The 26,242-nt window shown below is 43.3% G+C and overlaps 1 protein-coding gene across 1 annotated transcript; it reads right to left on the bottom strand.

Annotated features, from left to right (window-relative positions):
- Positions 1-2,760: 2,760 nt before the first annotated feature.
- b4galt3 (UDP-Gal:betaGlcNAc beta 1,4- galactosyltransferase, polypeptide 3) lies at positions 2,761-24,608 on the bottom strand. Its single transcript, XM_063207976.1, has 7 exons — positions 24,247-24,608; positions 23,708-23,767; positions 20,664-20,899; positions 14,891-15,081; positions 14,155-14,277; positions 6,258-6,362; positions 2,761-4,758 (listed from the first exon to the last, which is right to left on the bottom strand). The coding sequence occupies exons 1-7, from the start codon at positions 24,479-24,481 to the stop codon at positions 4,422-4,424; spliced, it is 1,287 nt and encodes a 428-aa protein (XP_063064046.1). The 5' UTR covers positions 24,482-24,608; the 3' UTR covers positions 2,761-4,421.
- Positions 24,609-26,242: the final 1,634 nt, after the last annotated feature.

The following is a 26,242-nucleotide window of genomic DNA, read 5'->3' as shown; positions in this document are numbered from 1 at the left end:
AAATTGTCATGATTTTTTATTTTTAGCCACAGTGTATTCAGGATAAATTAGATGAATGCTGGAAACAGATTTATTTCAGTAGTGTGACAAACTATTGAGGTTTGTTCCAAACTCAAAACAATCAAGCAGCTTTCTTCTTCACAATAATCATCATCAAATCACCATAGTAGGCTCTAAAATCATTACAATCGGGGATATCTTTTAAATACGTTTTAATTTACAGCTTCTTATCAGTACATAGTTTAATTCAAGTCAAACAGATACCAAAGAAATATCTATGGTAACTATGCACAGTAAGGTAGTTCAAGTAATTGCCATTTTCCTAAAACCAAAAAGTCTGATACAAAACTATTTTAGTAAATATATATCAACTATACTGAATGTTTTTTACTATGATAATCCTGCCAATATATTGATCGGAAACGGTCTTCCACGGTCTGGTGCATGCTGTACTGCCTTCAGTGGTATACATATTACTACTAGTATTAGGTTTCTGGAAGGAAGATATGTATAGCTTATTACCAAAAAAAAGACAACATTGCATGAATAAATTGGTCTAATAGTGCACCACATAAATTCTGCTTTTTGTTCTTCCAATACTTATAAAATGGTGAAAAAATTCTCGTGACTACAGTCTTGTTTCTTCTTTACTCGCAGTCAATGAGTGATGATTTTTTAGTAGGATCACACATCCATGGCAATGCATGTTGAGTCTGGATTTATCTATATATAGAACCAGAATGTACATTCTCATCATACGGTATATTTTTGTTTGGGAGTGACAAGGGATAGCGCTGGGTCTCGAAGATACATGATGGACAGGATTTATACACCTGAATTGCAGGCTGTATCGGAGAAGAAAAACACTGCATTTAAGAAACCCTGTATGGATAAAACATGTCCAATAAAAATCGTCCTTCATTTCTAGCAGCCTTTTTAGGATTTAGACCACGCAATAGGACACACTGGTCCAAGCAACCTTTTCTTGACAACATGAAGGATGAAAATCAAAACCAGAGTTAAAACTAGAAATGCACTCAGAAAGTGCAGACCTCCGCCAAGGAAGCTGCTGGATAGAACATTTGATTAAGTTACACCCTCATTTTGTTCCAAGCCTTTCTGCCTTTGCTTTTGTGGGGTTAGAAGCTTGAATGACAAAAGGCACCCTAACCCGAAATGGTGAAGAATTCCTGGATTCTGAGCAGGATCCCCACAAAAATGTAATCGCTTGTCCCTTTTGTCATTTCCAACCACTCCACAAAGTTTCATCCAAACCCGTTCATAACTTTTTGAGTTATCCTGCTGACAGACAAACAGACAAACCAGCACGGCCGGAAACAAAACCTCCTTGGCGGAGATAGCTAGGCTAATACGCTTAGGCAATGAAATAGCTGTGTGGCAGAGCTAGTCTATATGACACAGCACTCAAAGTAAACACACATTCACATTCATGAAAATTTCAAAACACGTCTGCATTCATTAAGACTATACGTTCATGATAATGTCAGAAATACATGATATATATTTAAGTATCGTTATGCTGTTCAGTCTTTCCCCCCCCCGATAAGTTTTTTTTTCTGTTTTGGTTATTCTCATGTTTACTTATTTTTTCTCTCTGTGGTATGATTGTACAGGACCATGTATCTTAGGCTACTGATTGTCTCTAACTTAAAACTTCTAATCGAAAAGAGGCACTAAACATCTAATAACTACCGTGAAAATAGATACGCAAGTACTGTCCCTCTCTACAAATATAAACTCTGATCTTAAGAGGTATGGAAAGATAACCTACGCGGTATATAAGCTTAGACAGCTCTGTGATGAGAAAACGAACAAGTTATAAACTTGTTGATAGAAGTCTCTTGTACAGCTCTCGAAAAAAACAAAACAAACCCCAAACAAATAAATAATAACTACACAGTGATAAGTAATTGGTTCCATAACGATAACCCAAATCCTGCCCAAGCCTACCGATGGTTAGTAAGAATCATATTCATCCCAGAGGTGTATTAAGTGGAAGCAAATTCATTATGTCAGTGAAGCACTGGTACATGATATTACATAGTAGTTACTAGAGATGCACCGGATCCTGATTTTTAGGATCCTGATTTTTAGGATCCTGCTGGATACCGGATCCACTGCTTAAGATGCTGCCGGATCCGGAACCGGATACTGGATCCTACGAAAGGGTTGAAACACATAGCCTACTCGCACACATGGGCCCTTTTTATTACATTGGCTCAAACTATTTTTTAGACTGCCTGCACTGCCCGCTTCCAAAGTTCTTTCACTCCATACAGCAATTGGGGTTGTGAAAGACTGACTGAAAACCTAGGCTAGAGATGCACCAGATCCTGATTTTTAGGTAACTGCCGGATAACGGATCCACTGCTTAAGATCCTGCCGGATCCGGATCCTGTGAAAACCCCTATTATCCTGCCGGATCCGGAACCAGATCTTGGATCCTGTGCATCTATAGTAGTTACACCAGTTCTTATACACAGGCTCTCTGTCGCCCCCTGGTGGGGATGTAGAGCCCCCGTTTCTTCACTATTCTACTTCTACTTCATACACCTCTGATTCGGCCTGCAAACCAACAGGGGCCTATACTAAGATGCTGGTTCAGAAGTAAACCAGGTTAAGTTAAGAGGTAAATCATCGAATAGAAGAGCATTGAGTTCAGGCTCTTCTATTAGATGATTTACCTCTTAACTTAACCTGGTTTACTCAATGAGGAGTCCAGGCTCTTCTATTAGATGATTTACCTCTTAACTTAACCTGGTTTACTCAATGAGGAGTCCAGGCTCTTCTATTAGATGATTTACCTCTTAACTTAACCTGGTTTACTCAATGAGGAGTCCAGGCTCTTCTATTAGATGATTTACCTCTTAACTTAACCTGGTTTACAGTACTCCTGAACCAGTACGTCAGTATAGGCCCCAGATGTACAGAAGATCTGCTGAAGAAAGGTAGTGAGTTACAATATGCGACCTTGCCTCCTCCACTTGTGCTTGTTTCCTCGCCCCGCCTCCTGGCCCCGCCTCCGTGTGGAAAACAATAAAGTTTCCCATGCTGTTGTCAGTGATGTCATCATGACATATTACTTCCTGGCACGAGGAAACAAGCACAAGTGGAGGAGGCAAGGCCGCATATAGGAACACACTCAGGTTGTGGTTAGGCTGAGAAGATAAAGTGGTATTAGTCAGGGGTGGGGTGGATTCCAATATGCGGACTTCCGTGCTCTCTTGCCTGCTTGTGACTTCATGATGATGTCACTGACGACGGAAAATTCTTTCAATATCTTGCGAAAGCACAATTCTAATGTAATTTCCTCGTTTGCAATCTGGATGGTGAATGAAGAACAGTCCCCCAAAAATTGCTGTGGCTAGGCTGACGGCGGGGAAATGTTTTCTCCAAGGAGGTGGGGTATTGTTTTCTCCACGGAGGCGGGGCGTCAGCAAAACGTGAGGCCACAAGCACAAGTGGAGGAAAGGACTCTGCATATTGGAATGCACACCGGGGACATGGTACAGGAGCAAGAAAAAGGCACAGAAAGACACACCCACACCGTGTGGCATAGAGCAGCAACTGGCAGCAAACTGGCTGAAAAAAGCAAACACACACACACAACCACCAAACTCAAACATGTACACACACACACACACACACACACACACACATACACGTGCACACACTCACACAGACATGCAGATATCTGCACACATACTGTACAAGCACGCGTCACACACACATACAGTACATGCATTCGTATACATACAAGCACGCGTCACACACAATCTCACAGGAATGATTTCCAAGCATACACATGTCCATACCCCTAAAAGAGATATACGCAATAAGTATTTACAACCTCCCTGGCGAGAGCGAGATAATAGGATCTCACCACCAGCCAATAATAGTCACGCAAGCGGCTGAACCAGTGCTTCCAACTATCATGACAGTCTTTGAGTAACATTCACGGGTGTTTTTCGAAAGCTGATCGTGGTCCACTCTCGGTACCGAGAGCTTATATTCGTGGCTTAGCGATTTTTTTCCCATTGAGGGAACAACTGAGGCGAAGCTCTGCAGTGAAGAAGGAGAAGGAGGGAAAACGAGATGCCGCCTGTTCAACTCAGCTCAGCTCAGCCGCCCCATGCCAAAGAAGTCCCAACTCCACAACTAGGGCTGTAACGATACACTCTCACCTCAAGATTCAGTTCATATCACGATTGTTGATCTATGGTTCGATACACCCCACGGCTTGAAAGGGTGTTTCACGATACTGCCTCCTTGCATGGCGATAAAGTATCGTGACTCTGCTGCGTATCGCGACTTCTCGGTTCGATACAATATCGCTACAGCCCTAACCACAACCACACAGAGGCTGAAGCAGAGCTGAGAGAGAAACACCTGTATGGAGATCAACCAACTTCCTGCTTTACACCCGCCTTCCCCCCCCGACCGGACGTCTCATTGGTCACCTTCCCCTGGTGATTGACAGTTTTTGCAGGCTGGGTGGGAGGGGCCAGCAGCCGAGCTCTAGAGTGTCTGTTGCGGTCCACGTGGGCGTCACGGTGGACAGGGGGCGGGGTTTGCTTCCTGGGGGGCGGCCCATTCTTAAGGGGGCGGGGGTCGTCACCGATGTTGACGGACAGGTTGGTGTAGAGCGGCTCCAGCACCTTGGACAGCAGTGAGTACTTGAGAGAGTTCAGGCCGTCAGAGCGCCAGTTGATCCGGGTGCGTTTCAGCAGGTCAAACCTGGATGGGGAGCCCAGAGAGGAGAGGAAAGCAGAGAGGAGAGGAAAGCAGAGAGGAGAGGAACGCAGAGAGGAAAGCAGAGAGGAGAGGAAAGCAAAGAAGAAAGCAGAGAGGAGAGGAACGCAGAGAGGAGAGGAAAGCAGAGAGGAGAGGAAAGCAGAGAGGAAAGGAACGCAGAGAGGAAAGCAGAAAGGAGAGGAACGCAGAGAGGAGAGGAGAGGACAGCAGAGAGGAGAGGAAACGCAGAGAGGAAAGCAGAGAGGGGAGGAACGCGGAGAGGAGAGGAACGCAAAGAGGAAAGCAGAGAGGAGAGAAAAGCAGAAAGGAGAGGAACACAGAGAGGAAAGCAGAGAGGAGAGGAAAGCAGAGAGGAGAGGACAGCAGAGAGGAGAGGAACGCAGAGAGGAGAGGAACGCAAAGAGGAAAGCAGAAAGGAGAGGAACGCAGAGAGGAGAGGAAACGCAGAGAGGAGAGGAAACGCAGAGAGGAAAGCAGAGAGGAGAGGAAAGCGGAGAGGAGAGGAACGCAAAGAGGAAAGCAGAGAGGAGAGAAAAGCAGAAAGGAGAGGAACACAGAGAGGAAAGCAGAGAGGAGAGGAAAGCAAAGAGGAAAGCAGAGAGGAGAGGAAAGCAAAGAGGAGAGGAAAGCAGAGAGGAGAGGAATGCAGAGAGGAGAGGAACACAGAGAGGAGAGGAACACAGAAAGGAAAGCAGATGGTAAATGGTAAATGGACTGCATTTACATAGCGCTTTTCCATTCCTTCGAGCGCTCAAAGCGCTTTACATTGTCTGCCTCACATTCACCCATTCACATTGTGGCAATGGCTGCCAAACAGGGTATCTCCCTGCCACCAGGAGCAACTTGGGATTGAGTATCGTGCTCAAGGACACATCGATGGTGTCAGGCAAAACGGGGCACGAACCTGCAACCTTCTGGTTCCTGAAAGGTTCCTCTGCCACCATCGTGCCAAAGCAGAGAGGAGAGATCAGTTCCCTAGCCACACTGGAACCATACCGGTAGCAATCAAATTAATCGCCATGGCCTAATGGTTAGGGACGTGGTCTTAAGATCAGAGGGTTTCGAATATCACCCTTACGCCTCCCTTCAACTCCATCCATGGCTGAAGTGTCCTTGAGCAAGGCACCTACCCCCACATCACCCTAGGGACTGTAACCAATACCCTGTAAACGAACTATCACTGTAACTGTAGCTGGATGTGTACTGTCTATGTCTATACCTAAAGTATGTCTATGTCTGCATGGGAAAGTAAGAAACGTAATTTCAATTCTTTGTATGACCAGTGCATGTACAGAAATTGACAATAAAGCCGACTTGACTTTAAAAAAACTCGCTTTGGATGTATCAGCAATAGCGTATTTTACTCTACTTACTCTACTCTACTTACACACACACACACACACTTTTACCCACTCACACGGCTCTATTTAATTATCAATCTCCACTAATGACAACATTGATTGATAGCGTGATTACAGTACCTGCGGGGGTTCTGCTCGTTGCCCTGGTCCCCTTTATGCTTGATCATCTTGTAATGGCCAATGGCCACTGGGGGGCGCACTATCTTCATCCCAGAGAGACGGATTCTGAAGGGCCACCAGAAGAAAAGCATGAGGAGATGAAGAGAGGGCGAGGAGGTGAACAACAACACAAACACACAGGCATCATAGAACTGTGGCCTATACTATACTATACTGCCCTACAATATCAGAACGCAGTATCTTGAAAATGGTCGAAAATGGGTTTAGACCGGAAATTGGCTTTAAAATACCTTCTTTTTCTTGTGTTAAAATTTTTTGGCCCAACTTGGTCCCGTTTCGGAAAAAAACGCAAAAAACTGATTATACTGCGCTTTTTGGTTTTAGGAGGTTACGTATTACTAGCCAAGAACGCAGTATAATGCGAATTATACTGCACTTCTCCATTGACATCGTGGTTTTGGTGTAGACAGTAATACCACAACAGAGCGCAGTATAATGATTTTTCAGCTAAAAAGTAATGAGAATGTTGTTTTTTTTGCTTTTTTCTTGCGTGCATAAATTTTCACCATAAAAAAGTATTATATGGAAGTGTCATCACCACTTTACCTCCAACACAGTCGCGTGGACAGAAAGGAAACTTTAAAGCCTTTTTTCTCAGTTTGGCATTTTGAATTATACTGCGTTCTGAAATTGTAGGGCAGTATACTATACTATACTATACTATACTATACTATACTATACTATAGCGCAGAGGTGGAAAGAGTACAGAAAGTGTGTACTCAAGTAAAAGTATCTTTACTTTGCCTAAATTCTACTCAAGTACAAGTAAAAGTACCTATCTAAAAATCTACTCAAGTAAAAGTAGAAAGTACTTCACTTAAAATGTAATTTGAGTAAAAAGTACTTAGTTACTTTTAATTAGCTTTCCTCTTGAGAATGTCATGTTTATTTTTCTTGAATATCGTCCTCCATAACCTCTATCTCTTGCTTGGCACCAGCCATCATCCAATACATTGATACAAGATAGTAAAATAGTGGAAATGCTGTGTGCCATCCTGCACAATCTTTCATTTCTGGCGGATTGTGGCATTATTGTGCATGGCATTTTGTCTCTCAGTCAATTTTTTTTACTCAGTACTCAGGCCAGGTTCCAGTGTAATTGAGTAAAGTACTTGGGTCAAAATGTACTCAAGTACAAGTAAAAGTATTAATTTAAAAATTTACTTAAAAAGTACAAAGTATTCATAAAAGCTACTCAAGTACAATATTGAGTAAAAGTAATAAGTTACTTTTCCACCCCTGACTATACTATACTATACTATACTATACTATACTATACTATACTATACTATACTACTATACTATACTATACTATACTATACTATACTATACTATACTATACTACTATACTATACTATACTATACTATACTACTATACTATACTACTATACTATACTATACTATACTACCATACTATACTATACTGTACTATTCTACTATACTATACTATACTACTATACTATACTATACTATACTATACTACTATACTACTATACTATACTACTATACTATACTATACTATACTATACTACTATACTATACTATACTATACTATACTATACTATACTACTATACTATACTATACTATACTATACTATACTATACTATACTACTATACTATACTATACTATACTATACTATACTATACTATACTATACTGGTTCACAAGTTAAAAGGTAAATCATCTAATGGAGGAGCCTGGAGTAAAGGCTCCTCTTCATATACATCAGGGGTGGGGAACCTTTCTCAATCGAAGGGCCACTTCAAATTCATCCGAGGGCCGTACTATGAACACAAACCAGGATTTCCCCCTTCACTTTAGGCCTATATTGTAGGCAGCCACATTTTAAACAAACACCAGCTTCTTTAGGTTCCCTGAATATAACTTAATTGCATTGCAAATGCATTTTCTAAGATTCCTTTACAAAATGTCATACTTCATGTGAAGCTGAATAACATTAAAATTATATCGGAGGCCGGATAAAACGGCCTCAAGGGCCGCAAACGGCCCTCGAGACATGGGTTCCCCACCCCTGATATACATGGACTCATTGCCCATGCAGACCCTGGTTCGAATCCAGCCTGGGTCATTTTTATTAGAGAATTTACCTCTTAACTTAACCTGGTTTACTCCTGAACCAGCATCTTAGTATAGGCCCCTGCCAACTAATCCATCTATAGACAATATAAATGTTGGCTGGAGACTGTGAGGGAATGTGGAACACCTAGTAGAGTGCTACCATTTGGAACAGCCTTCCTACCGCAACACAGGGCGCCTGGGAGGGGCATGGGACTTGTATTTGCATTCAAAAGTACTCTAGGAAGAATCTACAGCGGCAAAACTACAGACATCTTCTACAGTATGTAACATGCTCTGACTAGTCACAGAAGGGGAAGACTTTACATCACTCGTCTTCTAGATGCTATTCGGTTGGCTGATACGATTGTTACTCAAACATTTTAACTCATTGAGTGCCAGCCATTTTCAAATTCAGACCAGGGGGTTGCCTGGTTTTTTCCAACATTTGAGTGATTTTTCAAGAGCCATACAAAATTGAGTTCGTTGCCCATGTGAACAACAAACATACCAGATCAACTTGTTAGGCCCCACCCCCCATAAAAAAACGGAATTGACTTGATATCAAGTATTTGGCACTGTGCCATACATTCTGAAAAGACTCATTTTCAAGTCCATGGCACTCAAAGAGCTACCTGCAATCCTGGCCGCCATTACTTGTAGGTAGACCTAATCAATGGAAATGAATGGAGAAGGGGGCTCACCTCCGTCAAAAAAAATGCTTAATAATGTGAAAATGTCCACCAGCACACTTTACAAGGACAATACCGGTAGTTGCAATGTGCTGCTAAATACATTATGTAACTAACCCATATGAACTGATTTTAAAATGTATTTTATCGACTTACGTATATGATTTAGATATATAGCCTGGCATAAAATATACATAACACAAAGCCTGACATTAAAAAAACATAAAATCTGGTCCTTGATTAATGTGTCACTTCGTATAGTTTTAGGCCATTTTTTGACAGAGATGGGCGTGTTCTATACAGTATTGACTACCTACAGAAGATGGAGACTGCACTTGCCATTTTCCAGTGCTGTCATAAATCGCCATGTCACCTCTAGTCTAATGTTCTACATACCTCTATGGTTTGTCTACATAAGAAAAAATAGCTTGTTTTAAGTCCACCCACTTGTTTTCTGTCATCTCGTCCATATAGGTCAAGATTCAAAAGGAGGAATCAAATTGTGAGATAAACAAGTCTAAATGTGGCCTGAGTGTAGCTAACAATTTAGCAAACATCTAGCCATGAGGTGCAGGAGGATCACCAGCTATCAAACCTGTTTAACATATATTACATTACTGAGAGTCCATATTAATTGTATTTTATGTATTGTAATGTATTTTAATTTACTTGAACCTTTGAACAACACTTAATTGTGCAATGCATATCCATTTGCATGGTTCTTAATCTGAAATGTGGTGATATATTTTGACTTAGGACCCCAGGAAGACTAGCCAACTGCTATGGCTCAATCTAATGTAATGGGGATCCTTTAATAAAAATAAATACAAATCAATAAAATGTTGATCAGATCAAGGTCGGCCACTTGGTCATTAACGTTTCGGTAACAACAAGCTAATAGAGGCTCTGCAATGAAAGGGTTAAAAAAAAACCTCCTTTTCCGAGGTTCAACACATGGGGTTAAAGCATGAGCTGTAATAGAATACCCCAAAATATGTAGGTCAAAGAAGAATCAAACTGAGAGATAAACAACTAAAAGGTCTCAATGTCTCTCAATGAGTTTGGCTTCAGGTCTTGGCTTCAGATCGTCTGTGAGAAACAAACTCCCCTTTTTCAGAGGTTCAGTCATGGCTGCTGCTAGACATAAGCAGAGTATGCAGAGTGTGTGGGGAACCAACCAGCGCTTGGGGCATCAACCACTTTGCCCCCAAAATTAGGGCATCTTACTGTAAATTGAGATTGATTTAAAAAAAAAAAACGTAAAGGATTTCTCCCGAGTTGGAGCAAGTTTGCCTCATTTTAGCATATTATCAAACTTTCTCAAAACGCCTCCTTTTGCCTTGATTTTGCGATAGAGTGACATGCGATAGAGTGAATGTATTTCATCCCAAACATGCTAAAATGAGGCAAACCTGCTCCAACTCCGGAGAATTCCTTTAATGGGACACTGTGCAGGATATAGTCAAAAAACTAACTGCAGCTATGCTGCTCATTGAAACTGGGCTGCCTATTAACAAATTTGATTTACATGAAAGTTAACTAAGTAATAAACAAATATTTTCTAGTATGGTCCAAGTACAGTAATTTTTGCAGCTAAAAATGGCTATTTATGGACATTCAAAATGGCGGACCATGGAGAAGATCCCCCTTTTCATGTATGAAAAGTGCAATTTTTTCCAGTCATAATGAATACTTAGAATTTGATGCTGGTGGTAAGTACTCATGAAAAAGGTATCATTAGTGAATGGGCAGCATGAATTCTGAAAATAAACAACTAAAAATCTCACACAGTGTCCCTTTAATGGAAAAAAAAAATGAGGAGGCCTCCTGACCAGTTATGCTCAGGGCCTCCAAAACCTTAGCAGTGGCCCTGGGTTCAGTGGCCCTGGGTTCCCAAACTGTGGTGCGTGCCCCCCTGGGGGTGCGCGGCCTGTCACCAGGGGGTGCACGAGCTGAATAGAGCAATGGTGGATATGTGTGTTTTCTTTACCCATTAATGAACGTCAGGTAGTTATAATTCGTTCATAAAATTGTATCTTAGAAGGATCCATCTGAAGTGTAATTTATAACTCATAGACTTAATAAGTTCCGCTATAATGATGGCAGAAAAAAACGTCAGGTCGACTGGAAATCAGGATTACCCAAAATGTGCGATGGTGCAACATTCACTTAGGGGGTGCACGAACCACATTGACATGTGAAAGGGGGTGCGCGGGGGAAAAAGTTTGGGAACCGCTGGGCCGCTACACATAGCCTGTATGAGATAAAGCAGCAACTTCGAATGTAGGTTGTGTGACGTCTCCTAATGTGTTACTTTTCTAAGCTTGTGTGGGATCGGATGCAATGCCATGCTACGGCTTGTTGGTTTGGACTGCCTTGAGATTTTTCATGAATTGAAAGGTTGCCTTGCCTTAAAAAAGGCTGACAAACACTGGGTGGGTTAAAACATGACCTGTGACAGAGTTAGCCCACTTAAGTTGGTGCTCGTGCATCACGCTGGCCCGCTGGTTTCTGGGACAGGCAACAGAGGCGCTGTACTCATTTCAGCCTTGAGTTAGCGCTGCGCCGCCGCCATGTTCAAAGAGCGGGCGCACTGGCAGAAACTGACTCGGAAAGGGAGGAAACTTGGCGGGGGAGGAATACTAACTGCTGATGACCTAAAAAGTTACAGATACACAGCGTAATGCAGCGCAGCCACAGTAAACACAGCAAAGACATCAAGTGTCTACCTGCAGTGGTGTAGTGGGGATTTTTGAAGTGGGGGTACGCGATTTTTAACGTCATGAAATAATTAGGCTACGGTACTTATCATGTCAAACCCCCCAACTGTCCTTAATCTACTGCCATTTTGACCAGGACTCCCTGGCAGAGGAGACTGTAGTCTCAATGGGACAATCCTGGCTAAATAAAGGATAAATGAAAAAAAATTGCTTCTCCGTTTTCATCTGTTTGGTCAATCACCTGTAATACTGCTATGTGTGCTCATTCCTTCTTGTATTCAAACATGGCCTGAAGATTTGTTTTAAATCTCACTTCAGGAGAAGTGGGTGGACTGCGTATCCCTGTGTACCGTGCCCACTACACCCCATATGAAGTGTCTACCTGTGAGCTAGCTGTAAGACTCAACTACAGCATGTTGGTGTGATCCAACGTTCTACCTCACTCTCGCTTTCACTTCAACTGATAGCCAAATTAATAATTTGCGTGTCCTACCACTTCACACACACACAATTGCACAACAAAATACATGACATATTGGAAAACAGACCAGCCTACCATCTACCCTACATACAGCAGGTTATGCACTTACTTTGTACTGGATTTAGAGGGGAGAGTAGAAATTAAGAAATAAAAATGTTATTTAATCATCTGGTAAAATCTTCAGAGTGTAACGCAGGAAGAGGGGATAGAAAATGCAGCACAACATGTTGCTGCCTGACAGTTGAATCTTTACTAAATGTGCAGCCATGGGCAGCACTTAATGGACAGCCATGGCCTAGTTGTTAGAGAGAGAGTTGGTCTTTCAATCTGGGGGTTGCAGGTTCGAATCCCCCATGACCTCTCCCTACATCTCCACCTATGGCTGAAGTGCCCTTGAGCAAGGGACCTAACTCCACATTGCTCCAGGGAATATAACCAATACCCTGAAAAATAATAAACTGTAAGTCGCTTTGAATAAATGAAAGTGTCAGCTAAGTGCAATGTAATGTAATGTAATGTAATGTATAGTTACTGTGATGTGCCAATTAGAGATGTACAGGATCCAAGATCCGGTTCCGGATCCGGCAGGATAATAGGGTTTTTCAGACTGCCCGGATCCGGCAGGATCTTAAGCAGTGGATCCGGTATCTGGCAGTTACCTAAAATTCAGAATCTGGGGCATCTCTACTTTTTACGTAGCCTAAGCTTTTCAGTCAGTCTTTCACTGCATGGAGTGATAGCCCTTTGGAAGCGGCCGTTGAAGGCAGTGTGGCAGTAAGCCAATGAGTCTTAAAAATAGTTTGTGCCAACGTAATACAAAGGGCCCACGTGTGCGAGTTGGCTATGTGTTTCAACCCTTTCGTAGAATCCGGTTCCGGATCCGGCAGGATCTTAAGCAGTGGATCCGGTATCTGGCAGGATCCTAAAAATCAGGATCCGGTGCATCTCTAGTGCCAATACTATACTGCTGCACCAAGGCAAAGTGCAGTAACTACATAATTGATCAAAATTGAGTTTAGACTAAAAATGGTCTTCATTACACCTCCTTTATCTTGTTACAAAGCCTTAAGTTATGTTCCAAATGTGTCAACTACGTACAATATCCAACCTAATACCAATACTTTGAATGGCTTTTCTCAGTTTCAGTGTAGGCGTAGGTAATACACTTTGTAGGGAAGTATACTTCAATAGTATAGATCAATATATCATATAGCTATGAGATGCCTATGATAATATGCCTCAAAATACTTCGCGATTTCTTGAGGGCTGTATCGTCAGGATATGATAATGTCTTTTTTTTCTGTGTGTGTGCGTGTTGTGGTGCAAAGCCAAGGGTGGTAATTAGTGACACTCAGGCAGACTGTAGATCCCCTGCAAAGAGACGACGTGGGAAAGCGAGAAGAATGTATGCCCTTGTCATGCACAGGCAGAACGCCAGCTGGACTGGAGGGTGTAGCCCACAGGGGGGGGGGGCGAGCGAGTGTCTCAGTGTCTAGTGAGCGAGCGAGTGAGTGAGTGGGTCTCTCTCTGGATACGTTCCAATATGCGTCCTCCACTTGTGCTTGTGGCCTCGTACCAGGAATGAATACGTCGTGATGACATCACTGACAACATCTGACAGCATTATATTTCAATATCTCGCAAAAGCTCAATTGTAAAGTAATTTTCTCATTTTTAAACAGGCTAGTCACCCAAAAATTGTTTTGGCTAGGCTGACAGCGGGGAAACTTGATTGTTTGCTCAGTGAAGGCGGGGCATCAGCAAAACGTGAGTCCACAAGCCCAAGTGGAGGACGCAATGTCGCATATTGGAATGCACTCTCTCTCTCTCTCTCTCTCTCTCTCTCTCTCTCTCTCTCTCTCTTCACCTGGCCGCAATGTCATCGTCCTCTCCTCCCCAGCCCCAGTACTGGTTCGGGAAGCCGTTCATCTTGAGGTACTGGTTTGGAGTGACGGCCGAAACGCCACCAAAGTACTGAGGGTATGGCAGTCTGCAAGGCACAGGGAGGGGGAGGCACAAGGAAACGGAACGGAAGAGATCAGAATTGCACGCTTTCAGAAGCTCCACCACACCACAGTCACGCTACAGCATCATTTCATCTCACACTTCACACTTGCAGAAGCGGCAAATCTGCAGCCATGCTGCCACACAGTGTTGCCAGATGAGGCTGATCATTTCCAGCCCAAAAAATGCTAAAAACCCTCCTAGAAGCACAAAATCCCGCCCAATTCTATTGATTTCCATTGCAGAAACTGGGCGGGTTTTTCTGCTAAATGCCATTTTTACCCGCACACAGCCATCCTAAGCAGCCCAATTGGGCGGGAAACAGCCCAATCTGGCAACACTGCTGCCACATATCTTTTCTGCCTCACATTTTCACACACAGCTGATTGTAATTAGCACCCCTATTCCACCAGGTGCAGACTGGTAATTAGTGAGGGAGATCATTGCTGTGTCTCATTTGTTTTTATAAATAACAAAATCATATGATTATAATAATAATATGATCAATCTAAAATTCGTAGAAAGAATACAGTAAGATACTATAAATGAAATAGGAATACGTCAATATGGTAAATTGGAGCAAATTCCTTGTCACGTACCTGTACCTAAACTTGTCCATGGCCACTGACAGGTGTGTGGGGTACTGGGGGTTGCAGGTGTACGTGTTGTGGTCGTTTTCAGGCAGCAGGTCGACGTCGTGGAGGAAGATGCAGCTCCAGTCCTCGTCCTTCAGCGCCTCTCGAACCCCCACGTTCAGCAGCTTGGCTCGATTAAAAGTGGAGTTCCCAGACTGTTGAGAAGTAGTAGAATGAAAAAATGTATTGCCTTTTTATTTTTGCTAGTGCAGTGAAGAGAGACATAAAGAGAGTGGGGAGAGAGAAACAGGGAAGGATTGATTGGCAAATGACCAGAGATGGAATCGAACCCGGGGTCCCGGCGTAGCAGCCCAGTGCCCTACTGCATCGTTAGGGCGCATAGTGGGGTCGTATTAGGCTCAGTCATTTCAAATTGGTGTTAAAGTTTGGTTTTCACTTCCAAGTTGAAGTTTAGGGTCTATAGAACAATTTGAGTTCGAGTGTCAAACACACAGATAACAAAATGGCCTGCGGGGGGCGCTCTAAAATATATAAACTGCTACAACTTTTGATTATTTAAACCAAATTTAACATATGAGGTATGTATGGATTCAGCATGAAGAGGTGAAACCGGTGAGCTAAGTATTCGGTTACCAGATTAAAGACACACTATGTAATAAACACACTTTTAGCCAATGGACAGCAAAATCCGGGCTTTTTTAAGATAAAGGGTGGAAATGCCCTCAAAGTTGCAATGAAACATCATTTATTGTTACAAGCTATTGTAAATAAAGCCTGGGTTATCACTTAACTTGATTTGTTCAGAATATCCCTGAAGCACACAGATACTTAGGATACCTATACACAAATATGGCTGCATAAAGCCTATGTCATACTTAGCACCCAACTTGCAACTTTGAGTTTATGAATTTAGGATCATGAGTAACAGCTTTTTTTTCAATCAAGCCATCATTTTATTCACAAAAAACTTTATATCTAAAAGAAAGTAAATCAATAATAATAATAATAATAATAATAGATAAGGATAATGATGATATACTATGAGGAACAGCAGTTTTTCCGGCATTCAAAAGCAAACATAAGACATATGGCTAACATTTATCCCAATACTCCACTCTACAATAACTATGACAGAGAACAGATACAATAACAGTCAGTGGTCAATCTTAGATATTGCATGTGCACTTGCACAGACGTGTGCACTTTAACTCTGCCTTCATGCACTTGCACCAAGATCTGGCAGGTGTATTTGTACAAGTACTAGTACAGCTGCACTTCACCTCTAGTTGGAATACATCTTTGGCAACGGCATCTTTGGTGGTGTAGCCCAAATCTGGGAACTGTCCATTTGTTACTAGATTAGCAGGCATTTCTGGCAAATGCAGATAATGAGATTTTTATTCCTGTTAACTGTGCTGGTAACAAATGGACAGTTCCCAGATGACAGAGATGTCTTCATAACAGCAGATGATTGTGTCTTCCATGTATGAAATAGTCCTATAGTATTATTCAGTATGCTTGCCAAAGGCCTCTGCTTGCCCCCAGCAAGCATACTAATTGTTGTCCGACAGTTTATTATTTAGTATGCTTGCGGGAAAGCATACTAATTGTTCATCGACAGTATATTATTACGGTATTCTACGTTTTTCCATTCACCTCCATTCATTACTATGGTGGCTTTGAATCGTTGCAGCGTTAGAGAAAAGGGCTCAAGGTGGTGTATTTTTCGCTGGCCTACCCCCTTTCATTCGTTCACCAGATTCGTTTTCCTCAGTTTTCTCTCTGTTTTCCCCCTCATTGAAATGAATGGTAGAATGGTCAAGATGATGATGTCACAAACTGTGGCAGTTAGAGTGAGAGGTGACCTGTCCTGTGGTTTTAATAGAATAAAATAAACCGCTTCACCTTTCGACTAGGTAAAGGCATTGTCAGAGAGGTCTTGGCTCTGAATACAAACTGTGTTAAGATCATTAGCCAACTCTTAAAAATGTTTGAGAGAGAGAGCAGTTTTAAAATCCCTATGATGTGACCCCATTCACTTGTGTGAACAGCTCAGCGCATAGGCCTGAATATGTCCACTTTTTGACTGAACCATTTGGCCTAGAAAAGTGATCTCAGCTTTGACATGAAGAACAGGGTTATGCCATTTGTGTGTCAATATCACAACTTGCAAAACTTTTGGACATAAGGCTGCACATATTACTCAGCTATTGACTGCCAAATTGTCACCTTCAGAATCTTGATTCATACACACACACATGCAGTCTTGTAGAACCTGGACAACCGTGGCCTAATATGCTGCTTTGGCCACTCTGGTAAGTGGCGGTGGCCTACTGGGTATCGGGTGTTGGGCTGTCAGAGGGTTGCAGGTTTGAATCCCACCCATTGCTGAAAGGCACCTGAAGCATCTCCATACATGCACGCGCCAAAACACACACACACACACACACACACACACACACACACACACACACACACACACACACACACACACACACACACACACACACACACACACACACACACACACACACAGCTCTATCTCTTTCCCTCATGTTTCTGTGTGTGTATACGACAGCTCTGTATGTGTGTGTGTGTGTGTGTGTGTGTGTGTGTGTGTGTGTGTGTGTGTGTGTGTGTGTGTGTGTGTGTGTGTGTGTGTGTGTGTGTGTGTGTGTGTGTGCAGAAGCCGCAAGCATACTAATAGCATTGTCTCTCCGGAAATGCAGTCTTAATAATAATAATAATAATAATAATAATAATAATAATAATAATAATAATAATACTATTGATTTATTTTCTTCCAGATATACTTTTTTTGTGATTTTATGTGTTAATAGAGTATGGCTTGATTGAAAAAAGCTGGTACTCATGATCCTAAATTCATAAACTCAAAGTTGCAAGCTGGGTCGTAAATATCACATAGGCTTTATGCAGCCATATTTGCGTATAGGTATACTAGGTATCTTTGTGCTTCAGGGATATTCTGAACAAATCAAGTTGAATGATATCCCAGGCTTTATTTACAATAGCTTGTAACAAGAAATGATGTTTCATTGCAACTTTGGGGGCATTTCCACCCTTTATCTAAAAAAAACCCTGAATTTTGCTGTCCATGGGCTAAAAGTGTGTTTATTACATAGTGTGTCTTTAATCTGGTGACCAAATACTTAGCTCACCGGCTTCTCCTCTTCATGCTGAATCCATACATACCTCATATGTTACATTTGGTTAAACTAATCAAAACTTATAGCAGTTTATACATTTTAGAGCGCCCCCAGCAGGCCATTTTGTTATCTGTGTGTTTGACACTCAAACTCAAATTGTTCTATAGACCCTAAACTTCAACTTGGAAGTGAAAACCAAACTTTAACACCAATTTGAAATGACTGAGAAAAATTGCACATGCCTACGACCCCACTACGTAGGGCCAGTTTTACCGATAGGCAAACTAGGCAAGCGGCTACACCCCCCCCCCCCTCTCTCTTGCTTTAAGACAAGTTAAAAGAGGGAATATGTCGCTAAGCTAGTGAAAGTCAATGGATCCACACGGATCCATTGACTTTCACTAGCTTAGCGACATGCTCCCTCTTTTACCTTGTCTTAAAGCAAGACAACGGCTTACATGAAAAATAAGACACTTTACCACCTTTATAAACCCTGGCCAACGATTTTAACTGTATTAAGCCCCAAAATAGTGGGGCATACCCCTTTAATGAACAATGGTCGCGCCAGGGTGCCCCTGCATCAAAATACCCTCTGGAAGGGGGCCCCACCACTCAGCCTCCCCATACAAAGCACCAGAAAAAAAAAATTCTAAAGGGCCCCATGTCTTTATTTGGCCTAGGGCCCCGAGTGGGTAGAACCACTGCTGAGAGGAAGCAAGGGAATAAGAAGGGAAGGAGTTATTTAAAATGACAAAGCAAGAAATGGAGGAAGTGGAGCGTGCTTTATCCTTTCCCCCAGGGAAAATTGACCTCAAATCCCAAAGGGGGAATTTTGTACAACTTTGTTGGAGTCATCTAAAAGGTTTTTCCACAAGGCAGAGCTGGCCTTTGCCATCTTTTTTCTTGCATTTCCTTTTTGCCCGGCTATCTCTGTGAGCATTTATGTATATTTAATAAGGTTGTTGGCAGTAAGAGCTGTTTTTGTTTCCCATAAATGCTGTGATGCTAGCCTGAGTAAACTGGACGAACTCACATAAGGGCAAAACATATTTTTGCTTGGCAAGTTGGCCTAGCACTGCACACTTGGAGATAACCAAAGAGGACAAAAAAAATCTGTCCTGTGATCATTAGTGTAACTAGTTTATTCCTGTTTAAAAGATGTAGGTATAGCCAGGGGTGTAGTGGGCGCGGTACGCGCCCATGTTTGAATACAAAAAGGAATGATCACATAGCAGTATTGCAGGTGATTGACCAAACAGATGAAAACGGAGAAGCAATGACGGTAGATTAAGGACAGTTGGGGGGTTTGACATGATAAATTGCCGAATTATTTGATGACGTTAAAAATCGCGTACCCCCACTTTAAAGGGACACTGCGCAGGAAATGGTCAAAAAAGGTACTGCAACTATGCTGCTCATTGAAACAAGGCTGCCTATTGCCAAATTTGATCTTTACATGAAAGTTTACTAGGTAATAAACAAATATTTTATGGTATGGTCCAAGTACAGTCATTTTTGCAGCTAAAAATGGCTATTTTTGGAAATTCAAAATGGCGGAGCATGGAGAAGATCCCCCTTTTCATGTATGAAAAGTGCATTTTTTCCAGTCATAATGAATACTGAGAAATTGATGCTGGTGGTAAGTATTCATGAAAAAGGCAACATTAGTGAAAGGGCAGCATGAATTCTGGAAATAAACAACTAAAAATCTCACACAGTGTCCCTTTAAAAATCCCCACTACACCACTGGGTACTGAGGTGATCCTGAGCTAGTTCACCACTCTGGGCTCGAATCCGCCACCTAGTCAACTAGTCAACGCTCCATTTCCAGCATGGGAGGCACAGCACAAAACTGCTCATACACTGTTTTGGTATCAGTACTATGGTAATGTAATGTAGTATAAAGGGTGGTGGTGTGCTATAATGGTGGTGGTGTGGTGGTGGTGGTGGTGTTAAGTATACAGGGTGTAGTGCTAATATGGTGGCGGTGGTGTAGTGTTCAGACCTGGTGCACAATGTAGATGCTGTAGTAGTAATTTAATGTAGTGTACAGGGTGGTGGTGGTGTAGGAACACTAGGCATCAGTATCTTATGGCAATGTAATGTAATAATGTATATACAGTGTGGTGTAGTGCTAATATGGTGGTGGTGGTGGTGGCAGTGATGTAATGTATACAGGGTGTAGTGCTAATATGGTGGTGGTGGTGGGGGTGAGACGATACCTGGTGCACGATATACTGTAGTAGTAATGTAATGTAGTATACACTATACAGGGTGGTGGTGTAAGGACAGTAGGTATCAGTACTATGGTAATGTAATGTAGTATAAAGGGTGGTGATACTGTGAGACAGACCTGGTGCACGATGTATTTGCTGTAGTGGATCTGCTGACGCTGCAGGAAGGGGTGCAGGTGGTACAGCAGGGCTATAGGAACACTACTGTAGGCATCAGCAGCTTCTGGTTATGTAATATAGTACTAGACAGGGTGGTGAGGTGGTGTAGGAACACTAGTATACAGGGTGGTGGTGGTGTTGAGACCTGGTGCACGGTGTAGATGGTGTAGTAGTAATGTAATGTAGTATACAGGGTGGTGATACTGTGAGACAGACCTGGTGCACGATGTAGATGGTGTAGTGTATCTGCTGGCGCTGCAGGAAGGGGTGCAGGTGGTAGAGCAGGGCGCGCAGGTGCATCTGCCGGTTGCGGTAGGGCACGATGATGGCGGTGCGGTGCTGCGGCTGGCAGTCGGGCGGCGAGTAGTGGCCCCCCGGCGTCACCAGGGGGTTCTTGTCCTTGATCTCCTCCAGCGAGGGGGCGGCTGTCAGCCGCACGGCGACCGGACCCACTGCAGAGAGGACCGAAGACGAAGAAGAAGACAGAAGAAACTTAAAAAATGAAATAAAATTCACCTTTATTCAGATAGGACAAATCCGTAAAATCTGTAACATCTTTTGGCCAAACAAGATCTCAAATGACGAACTTTACAAGAAGACAGGCAGCTCACATATGTCTCTTGAAATTCAGAAACGTAGACTAAGATGGCTCGGCTATGTATTCAGAATGCCCAATGAAAGAACACCAAAAGTCGCCCTGAGATGGACCCCGGTCGGGAAAAGAAAGAGGGGAAGGCCAAAGAACACCTGGCGAAGGACCGTGATGACAGAGCTAAAGGGGATGGGGCTGTCCTGGGATGGAGCACAGGCCAAAGCACGAGACAGGGTTTAGTGGCAGTGCATGATTGCGGCCTTATGTCCCAGCCGGGACGAAGAGGATAAGTAAGTAAGTAAGTTTATTCAGATAGGACAGTGAAAAGTGGGACAGGAAACAAGTAGTGGGAGAGAGAGACGGGGGATCTCCTCCAGCGAGGGGGCGGCCGTCAGCCGCACGGCTACCGGACCCACTGCAGAGGACGAGGACGAAGAAAAAGAGGGACAGAGGAACTTTGTTTAAAAAATATTTTTGGGCCCTGCCGTGGCCAACCGGTGGGGCACTCCTCTGCCATTGCGCCTGCCTGACCCGGGTTAGATTCCCCGCCCGGGTCATTTGCCGGCCCCTCCTCATCTCTCTCTCCATACGCTTCCTGTCCACCTCTCACACTATCCTGTCATCAAAACACTTTTTTTTTTTTTTTTACTTTATTGGTGTTCTTTCACCTTTATTCAGATAGGATAGTCAAGAGTGGGACAGGAAGCCAGTGGGAGAGAGAGACGGGGGCGGATCTGGAAATGACCTCGGGTCAGGGATCGAACCCGGGTCTCTGGGGTAGCAGTGCAGTGCCCTACCGTTGGAACCACAGCTGGGGCACGTTTTTTTTTTTTTTTAAAGGGACACTGTGTGAGATTTTTAGTTGTTTATTTCCAGAATTCATGCCGCCCATTCACTAATGTTACCATTTTCATGAATACTTACCACCACCATCAAATTCTAAGTATTCATTATGACTTTTAGCTGCAAAAATGACTGTACTTGGACCATACTAGAAAATATTTGTTTATTACTTTGTAAACTTTCATGTAAAGATCAAATTTGGCAATAGGCAGCCCAGTTTCAATGAGCAGCATAGTTGCAGAACCGTTTTTGACCATTTCCTGCACAGTGTCCCTTTAAAGATATTTTTTATGCTTTTTCGGCCTCTATTCACGATTGGACAGAGGGAGACAGGAAACGGGTAGAGAGAGAGAGATGGGCAAGGAACGACAAAGGACACAGGCCGGAAGTGAACCCGGGTCGCCAGTGTAGTGGTGAAGTGCCCTACCACTTCAGCCACAGCAGGGCATCAATGCACATTTTTTTTTTTTAAAGATATTTTTGTGGGCTTTTTGGGCCTTTATTTCGGGTAGGACAGTGAAGGTATGACAGGAAGTGAGTGTGGAGAGAGATGGGGTAGGGTTGGGAAATGACCCCGTCCGGACTCGAACCAAGTGTGGGGGGCTTAGCACGCTGCGCCCCCATCAATGCATATTTTTGAGCTAAGGTGGCATACCACGAATCTTCAGGACCTGGGTTGAAGTCCTACTGTAATTCCCTCTTTCTCCCACTATGTAATGCCTTGTCACCCTTTCATACTATAAACTCTCTCACATATCTCAAAAGGCATGACATCCCCTATGAAAAAAATAATATTTTAGTCAAGTGCAAAGAGCATATGCTCACTATATGTTGGTATGATGGGAACCAGTTTGTGTCATACATAGTGCAAGTCCGTGGAGCTTATTTCGCAATACAAGGGGGCTTTGAGCATTATCAGAAGCGGCCATCTTTTGGCCCTGGGTCTAAGGCCTCAGCCGTTTGAAGGGGTGGGACAGGACTCGGGAGTCTATGGAGGGCTGGGAGAAAGGCCAAGAAGCTTATCTGGTAATCTTGGCTGCAGAGTGAGGGCCTGTCGTTGGTTTCTGAAGGTCGGGCAGGGAGGGAGAGAGAGAGAGAGAGGTGGGCACAGCTATTGTGATGATGTAAATCGAGGGCTATTATGATAATGTCTATCGTAAGTCGTAATGGACCGTGGCAGATTGTGCTCAAATTATACGGAACACGATTAGACTCACATTTATTCATGTTAATCTGTATTTTAAATAGACTGCTGTTGAGTCCAAGCAAGAGAGCCAATGTCAAATTCTCAATTTTCAGAATTCACCATTTCAGCTTCCAAATGCAGAACCCAAAATCTGACATTAACCTTTTTGCTTACCGGCCACTGTGGCTAGTGGTTTTCCCAAGTCACTAGCCATTCAGGTTTTCTACAAGCCAAGATTTTTATATTGTTTTCTTCTTTATCATGACACTGTTCATCTAACTTCAGAAGATGGGGTGCTAAAGCAAGAAGACAAGTGCACTTCTACATGGAAATAAATCACACAAATAGAAACCGAGTAACTGAGCTTTTTCTTGAACTAAATACAAACAAACAGAATAAAGGATATGCTGATATGTCATATCATAGAATAACCTTCCTGCCAAATTGGCTAGTGAGACTGAAATTATTACTAGCCACAGCCAAGTTTTACCAGCATTTGGCCGGTTGTCTGGTGCCAGTGTGAAGCCCTGCTCACTACATCTGCTTATGCAGCGTCGATTTTGTCACGGTTTGCACTTTCCTGCACTTTGCTTGCTGTCCGGACATCTGTAAGTGCAGAGTACACATACGGTTGCTTACCCAGCAGAGGAGAGGGCACAGGGCAGTCCTTCAGCTGCGCGGCCGGTCCAACTTCCGCTCCTGACAATGAATGGATGGATGAAAAAATAATGAATGAAGTGAAATGAATGAATGAAAAATAAACAAACAAACAAATAAATAAATCACCTCTATCTCTCAATTGCATAAGAAATACACATTTTGACAGCATGGAGAAAAGGGTCCCCGAATGAAGCTAAGTGTAAGCGCAGAAGACGGAGTCCGTTGTTCTGGTCAAGGTCATTAGCATTTCAGTAAAAAAAGTGGTAAATTATACATGAATTTCAACAGAAAAGTGTGCATCTTGCATCAATTTTGTGTGTGTGCACAGACACGTTTCTGCATTCCTCTGAGGAAGGCACACGCCGAAATGCATCTGTGCACAAAAAAACAACAACAAAAAAGATACGCCCTTTTCTGTTGTATTAGGGCCAGCAGCACCCTCAAAATAATTAAGGACCTCTGAGTGAAGCCTGCTGCCTGCTATAAAAAATACAATGTACAAATCTAAAAATAATGACCTGTGGGTACCAACGGGCCCATCTGATGAGGCACCAGCGCCCCCAGGTGGCTGAGGTTGGTGTAGACGTCGTGGGGCCGCGAGTAGTCGATTTCGTTGTCGGCCGAGTGGACCAGCACCGACACCAGCCCCCGGAAGCCGCCCAGAGAGAAGTAGAGGACGAAGGCAAACTGGAAACCCACCAGCATGGCCAGCGTGCACGGGGAGTCCAGCGCCCGGCCACAACACAACATCATGGGAGAGGAGGAGGAGGGAGAGAGAGAGAGGTAGAGAGAGAGAGAGAGAGAGGCAAAGAGAGGGAGAGAGAGGCAAAGAGGTAGAGAGGGAGAGTGAGGGACAAAGAAGAGAGACAAAGAGAGAGAGGGGCAAAGAGACAGAGAGAGGCAAAGAAGAGAGAGAGAGAGAGAGAGAGAGAGAGAGAGAGAGAGAGAGAGAGAGAGAGAGAAAGACAGAGAGACAGAGAGAGGGAGACAGAGACAGAGACAGAGAGTAGTTTTGATAGGGAAAGCTAAGAAAGAGGCAGGTAGGTAGACCACGTCAGAAAAAACAGATTGAGGGGGAAGTACGATGGGAGATACCAGGGGAAGACTAGAGACTAAATCGGGTTATGATGTCTGTAATAACCTCAAGTCTAAAGTCGGGGGAGGACAGAGGGGCCGGAAGTCTGGAAGAGGTGAGGGACAGCCTCACAGGGAGGGAGGAGGAGGAAGAGGAGGGTGGGTAAAGAAGGGAGGAGTAGAGGAGGAGGAGGAGGAGGAGGAGAAGGAAGAGGAGGAAGAGGAAGAGGAGGAAGGAGGAGGAGAAGGAAGAGGAGGAGGAGGAAGAGGAGTAGAGGAGGAGGAGGAAGAGGAGGAGGAGGAGAGGCGGAGGCAGAGGTGGAGGTGGAGGAGGGCGAGAGCAGTTCAGAAGGCTGGCCAGAGAGCATGTATGGACGCAGGCTGGGAGCTCCACAGGTCCGGGTCCTCCATACAGCCACTCCCCTTCAGCACACAGCCAATCACTGGAGAGAGAGAGAGAGAGCACAGAATAACACATGGATGTATTAGCATGTTCGTTTTCACTGCACAGTGTGTGTGTGTGTGTGTGTGTGTGTGTGTGTGTGTGTGTGTGTGTGTGTGTGTGTGTGTGTGTGTGTGTGTGTGTGTGTGTGTGTGTGTGTGTGTGTGTTTGTGTGTGTGTGTGTGTGTGTGTGTTTCAGTCTGGTACCCCAACTGTGTTAAAACTGTGTTTTAAAACCCCAAAATGTTTGCTCTAAACCCCACTGCTTTTAATGGACTGAATGCAACTAAACCAGACATCACTATTATTGATGAGGACAATCGAACTGTTGATATAGTGGAAGAAGGATGTTGCTTTGACTCATATCTAGAAGAGACGTTTTGTGACCAACTAATGAAGTATCAACCACTTGTGCAGGAAATCACTGTGACGGGCTACAAATGCCAATATATAGTGCTAGTACTGTATTTGGAAGTTTGGGCCACATGCATAGGCTGGCCACTAGGGGACTAAGCTTAAATATTGTTCAATATCATCAATAATTGGTAGTCGACACATATGGAGAAGAAGGTGCTATGTATATCCTTCAGACTTTTACCCCATGGACTATTGATCACTGTGGTGCCACTTATCTAGTTCATGCCTGAGTATCTTTGCAACTGGTAAATTTGTGTCTATGTAAACTCAATTTTGAATTGTGGGCACAAATAAAGAAGTAAACTGTGTGGGTGGGTGTGTATGTGTGTGTGTCTGTGTGATTATTGTCAATGTCAATTATATGTTTACATTTTACTGCACATTGGAGACTGGTCAAACACAATTTCAAACTTCTGTGCTAACCCTGACTTGACTTGAATGCCGACTGAACGCACTGCATTGCATTTCATTGCATTGCAAAACAGAACATTACATTACATTATATTGTATTACCTGCATTACATTACATTATATTGTATAACATTACATTACATTCGGCTCGTGCATTTATCCAAAGAGTC

This window comes from Engraulis encrasicolus, chromosome 10, assembly GCF_034702125.1.
Source record: "Engraulis encrasicolus isolate BLACKSEA-1 chromosome 10, IST_EnEncr_1.0, whole genome shotgun sequence".
Lineage (NCBI taxonomy): Eukaryota > Metazoa > Chordata > Actinopteri > Clupeiformes > Engraulidae > Engraulis > Engraulis encrasicolus.
Note: the sequence above shows the minus strand (reverse complement) of the source record. Positions and strands in the feature narration are given on the sequence as shown.

Bases quoted from the DNA above. Each gene is read 5' to 3' on its own strand.
- b4galt3 (XM_063207976.1), bottom strand. From the start codon at position 24,481: ATGATGTTGTGTTGTGGCCGGGCGCTGGACTCCCCGTGCACGCTGGCC. The intron at 14,278-14,890 runs GTACGTGACAAG...TGTGCCTTGCAG, and splicing joins ATGGACAAGTTTAGGTACAG to ACTGCCATACCCTCAGTACT. The intron at 4,759-6,257 runs GTACTGTAATCA...CTCCCCATCCAG, and splicing joins AACGAGCAGAACCCCCGCAG to GTTTGACCTGCTGAAACGCA.